Genomic DNA, 5,361 nt, shown 5'->3' with positions numbered 1-5,361 from the left:
AACTCACTGCCATCAGGTTGATTTCTGCTCATAGCAACCCTATAGGGCAGGGTAGAACTTCCTCTGTGGGTTTCTGAGACTGTAACGCTTCACAGTAGTAGAAAGCCTCGCTTTCTCCTGATTCTCAAAAAGGGGGATTTATATATGAAGGGGCTTTACAAAGTTCATGGGGGAAATTCCATTATGTTTTAATTCAATTTTCCACAAAGTTTTTGAAGGCCTCTCAGCTATTTAAGGCTAGAGGTTGACCAGATATATATTTTTAAGATTATAAAAATATACACACACGGTGGTAGCAGTATGAAAGTAAGCTCAGGAAACAGAGTTGGGCCGTTCCTGCCTTGCTCCCACATCAACCTACACAGCATTGCTCTGAAATGAAAACCTGGCCTAAAGGTTGCCTTGTGGAACTTTCCCCCACTCCCCTTCTCTGAGAGAGGATGTCCGGCAGCCTTCGTTTCACAGGTGTGCTTCCCATGAGAGGATATGCTAATTGTCTGGTGGGAATATATAAATATATATAAAGTTCAGACCCTGGAGTAGGGTCTGAATCTGGCTTCTGTCATTTTCAAGCTGGTGAGCCTGGCTACATCGTCTCACTCTTCACTGCCTCCATGTAGGAGCCCTGGGGATGCTGTGCTTCACTGTTAACCAACCCCACAGCTGCGCCATGGGAGAAAGATGTAGGCGGTCTGTGTAAAGATTATATCCTGGGAACCCCTAAGAAAGAGTCCTACTCTGTCCACAGTGTCACTACAGGTCAGAATCCATGGTTTTGCTTTTGCCTCCAAGCAGCGCATGCCTCCAGCACGCACCACAGCACCCCGAAGTCTGGCGATGTTCTGCCGGATCTGAAGTCCTCGCTTGGAGGCCTTACTTTGCCATTTGTGCATTCTGGGAATGGAGGGAAGCCCTTGTGGGGCACTTTCCTCAAGCTCCCCATGTTCTACTGGGCATGCTCTGGGCACCAGGACTCCAGGTCAGCCGAGATTCCAAGTTAGTCCGTGGGTCACTTAGAAAACTGGAAGGAATGTTCCACCAAAGGGAACCCAGTGCTCTGGATTCGCTTTCAATAAATACATTGTCCAAAGGTTGTTGGTATGCTAAGGGATCACAGGAGCATCTTAATTCCACAATTACATATGGGAGCGCGCGCGCGCGCGCACACACACACACACACACACACACACACACACACACACACACACACTCATTCACTCAAAGCTGCTAAGGAGACTTGAGATTTCAAGTCAATGCCCCCTTCGAAGCAAGGGAAATTCCTTGGAATTTTTAAGCAATCAGAATTGTACATCCTGGAAAACCAGAGCTTTCTCAGTCTTGCGTTTGTGAGTCTTCCGCACACTAGACCACGTTATGTTCTTCTCTAACCCGGTGTCCCATCTCACAGATAAGAATCTACCAGAGAAGTTAAATCACTGATTTCAAGTCTGCCTCCGAGAAAGCAGAGCCTCTGGCGTTGTTGAGGGCTGTCTGGCTCCTCTTGGTAGCCACCTCCTCATTCTACTTCCAGAGTCCTTCTCTGCCGCCTGCTTTCCTCATTTCTACTTGTAGCAACTTGGGCCCCTGTAATTATCATTCCTAAGGAGCTACAGATCCAGCCTGAAGGGGCGGAAAATACTAAAGTAAGTAAAAGACCACTGCAGTGTTTGTTAAGACCGTGGGCAGGTGTCATGAGCGGCGCTATCAATAATTACTTAACGCTCTTAGACATTTTCGAATTCTCAGTTTATTCACTGCAAACACACATCAAACAATTTAAAATATTATTCAAACTATTAAGGGCAAACAACTATAAGCATAAGGGCAGAGTAACAACTATGAGCATAAAGGCATAATAATAACACTTCTCACACATTTCATATTAGCACCATAGTCCCAATCAGCATTGCCTCATCGGTGTACTCACCCCAGGTAGAGCTGGAGAGAGCAGGAGATGATGTCTCCTTGGTTCCTAGCTCTCTGAAGGTCAGTGTCTCTACCTGGGTTTAAATGGACATTTTGGCCAGTTCTTTGACGTTCTCACTGTCCCAGTCACGTCTTATCGGGTTTCTCCAGGCTTTAGGTGGCTTGGCTAATTTTTGGGCTTCGGCCAGGTCTCAGCCCGGTCTTATCAGGTTTCTCCAGGCTTTACGGGACTCGGCTAGCTTTTGGGCGTCGGTCAGGTCTCAGCTCAGTCTGATCAGGGGTCTCACATTTTTGTGGTGGCTTCTTTGATTTAAGTGTTGGCCTGGGTCCCAATATTACATTATATATGTATATATATATATATATATATATTTTTTTTTTTTTAGTGGAGTTTCTTGTGCTTGTTTATTTGATGTGGCTCCACATTTTGCAAAGTAGTTCAATGTCTTGTAAGGTAGGTAGTTCACCATCTTGCAAGGAAGTTTTATGGTGCTCTCATCAGCAGGGCATTAGTTTGCCCCTGGGCTTTGTAGTAGACTTTTGACCAAAACAAGTTTGAGGAGGCGACTTGAATTTGCTTATCTCACTCAAAAGACTGGAGGCCATTTCTACAAGCATACCTCGGATATATTGAGAGTCTGGTTGAAGCAGATCTCACAAGAAAGTGAGCCGCACAATCTTTTTGGGTTTCAGTGCATCCCAGTTAGGTTTACATCATATTGCAGTTGATTATGAGTGTAATATCATTACGCGAGAGTTAATATCGTGAGAATTAGCGCAAGGTGACTCAGAGACAGGAAGTGAGCGCATGCTCTTAGCAAATGACGCCAATAGACTTGCTCCACAGGATTGCCTCAAAGGTGCAATTTCTAAAAATATGGTACCTGTGAAGTGCAATAAAACAAGGTGTGCATGCCTTAGGCTACCTGGTTTGGGATTTTTTTTTTTTTTAACCGATTGACTGCAGACCTAAAGGAAATCTATTTACTGACTGGTTGTTGGGGTTTTTTTGCCGACTGGTCGTATCTTTTTAAAATTACGAGAGAAAGCACATGTGTACCTGGATTGCACTGGCAGGACTGCTGACCTCACAGTTGTTTTTTGCTTTTTTTTAACCTGACTCTCACGATCTTTCTCTTGCTTACTAGATACTAGTGGCTGAGGAGTCGACTCTGATTCGTGGAGGGTATGTCAGAGTAGAACTGTGCTCCTTCCAATGGCTGCTTTCTCAGAGGCAGATTGCCAGGCCTTTTATGCCAAGGCATCGGTGGGAGGACTCGAACCGCTAGCCTTTTGGTTACCATCAACAGCATTAACAGTTCGCAGCAGCCAGAGACGCCTTTACTGTTGGTTGTGTCATGGAAACCAAAAGAGAAATAAGACATGTCCCTCCCCACTCCCTAAGAAGTTGGAAAGAGGAGAACCCAACAGAGGTCCAAGAGGAGACAGATTTCCCTAACCATCAGCCGTGTCTGGAGGCGTGGGCTTCCCTCCAGACCCTTCATTCTCCCATCTGCCCTTCGTGTGCACAAACCCTCTGGGGCCTGTCTTTTCTCCTCCTCTCCCTCTGTCTTTTAGATCTTTCCCCTTCTTTTCCATAACTCCTCAGATCACCACAGCAATGCCAGTGATTGTCCCTCACTTTCTTTCTCTTCCCTTCCCTTGGTTTACCTCTTCCCTTCTCTTCTGTTTCTTGCTTTCTCCAAAGCCTGGCCTTGCTCCCCAAGGAAGCAAAGATAAACACTGGAGAAACAGGAGGGATAAAAATGGCTGCAGGAAAGCTCTTATTCCAAAACCTTTTCTTTTTCATTGCAGGTCTTGAAAGAAAAGATGACTCCAACCTCCTCCCTCCTACCTACCCACCCCCAACCCCCAACATCTCAAAAACCCACGTGGAAAATGAAGATCACCTATTTCCAGTCGGTGTTCTGCATGTAAACTAGACCTCTCTGCTTTTTGCAGGGTTTCGTACTGCTTCTCGGGAAGCAGAGGCATGGTGAGACCATCTGGGGAAAATCAAACAGCCATAGTGGAATTTGTGCTTCAAGGATTCTCTTCCATCTGGCAGCTAAATATTTGCCTCTTCATAATGTTTTTAGTTTTTTACACCTTAACCGTCTCTGGAAACATCCTCATTATCTTGCTAGTTTTATTCAACCATCACCTCCACACCCCCATGTACTTTTTCCTGGTGAATCTGGCCTTTCTGGAGATCTGGTATACCACTAATATTGTCCCCAGGATGTTGCTGCTCATTATAGCAGGACAGAAGACGATCTCTGTGGCTGGCTGCCTCACACAGTTTTACTTCTTTGGATCTTTGGCTGCAACAGAGTGTCTCTTGCTGGCTGTAATGTCCTATGATCGCTACGTGGCCATCTGCCAACCTCTCCACTACCCTAGCCTCATGACTGGGCCCCTCTGCATCAAGCTGGCTGCCAGCTCGTGGCTCTGCTGTTTCCTCCTCACAGCAATCACCATGGTCCTACTATCTAGACTCAGCTTCTGTGGACCCAATGAAATTGATCATTTCTTCTGTGACTTCACCCCTCTGGTCCATCTTTCTTGCATGGATACCTCACTGACTGAGACAATTGCCTTTGCCACCTCTTCTGCCGTGACTCTGGTCCCATTTTTCCTCATCACTGCCTCTTACTCTTGCATCCTCATTGCTATTCTAAGAATCCCATCTGGCACGGGCCGGCGAAAGGCCTTCTCCACCTGCTCGTCCCACCTTACGGTGGTCACTGTGTTCTATGGGACACTGATTGCCACGTACCTGGTGCCCTCAGCCAATTCTTCACAACTGGTACGCAAAGGGTTCTCTCTCCTCTACACCATCCTGACGCCCATGTTCAACCCAATCATTTATGGCCTGAGAAACAGAGAGATCCATGAAGCTCTGAAGAGGTGCTTGAGCACGAAATCGGGTTTTCTCAAATGATGCAAAGCGCAGAAGAGCTGTGCTTTCTCAAGTGTTGATGAGCTGGACTGTCATTTAAAGTTTACATATAAGGGATTACCTTAAATAAGGTCTTACCTAAGTCAATTGACATAGATGCCTCTGAGGCAAGGCAGGGGGGTGAAGTCGGAGACTTGGACTGAGCATGTGTAGAGTCTGTGAACTAACTTAGGGTGTCATTTCCTAGAACCCCTTGCTGCCCTTGGTGGAAGTTCCCCCGCTGGAGGAAAATTCCTGAGAATCTCTTACTCAAAAATAGTTAAAAGCATGTGTATGCAGATGGGCAGTAAGAAAGACCGAGCCTGGCCATGCTTCCTGGGAAGGTTTTCCTTCTTCTTTAGAGTTTCTTAATAAAATGATCTCGTGATGCCCTGTGTCTTCCGAAAATAAATCTTTCTTTTGATGAGATAAGAACCTGAGTTCTGGTAACATGTCTGAGTATAGCTATAGACACTGCTGAGTTCTGAGAGCCT

At 46.0% G+C, this 5,361-nt stretch overlaps 1 protein-coding gene across 1 annotated transcript; it reads left to right on the top strand.

The window, feature by feature from the left end:
* Positions 1-3,901: 3,901 nt before the first annotated feature.
* Positions 3,902-4,870, top strand: LOC101655312 (olfactory receptor 11A1-like). The gene has a single exon (XM_004699527.3). It carries the CDS (start codon positions 3,920-3,922, stop codon positions 4,868-4,870), a length of 951 nt encoding a protein of 316 aa, XP_004699584.3. The 5' UTR covers positions 3,902-3,919.
* Positions 4,871-5,361: the final 491 nt, after the last annotated feature.

Source organism: Echinops telfairi, unplaced genomic scaffold (assembly GCF_000313985.2).
Source record: "Echinops telfairi isolate 266 unplaced genomic scaffold, ASM31398v2 ScPeMD7_443;HRSCAF=831, whole genome shotgun sequence".
NCBI classification, from domain to species: Eukaryota; Metazoa; Chordata; class Mammalia; order Afrosoricida; family Tenrecidae; genus Echinops; species Echinops telfairi.
The sequence above is the reverse complement of the archived record's forward strand: the minus strand, read 5'-3'. Positions and strand labels throughout refer to the sequence as shown.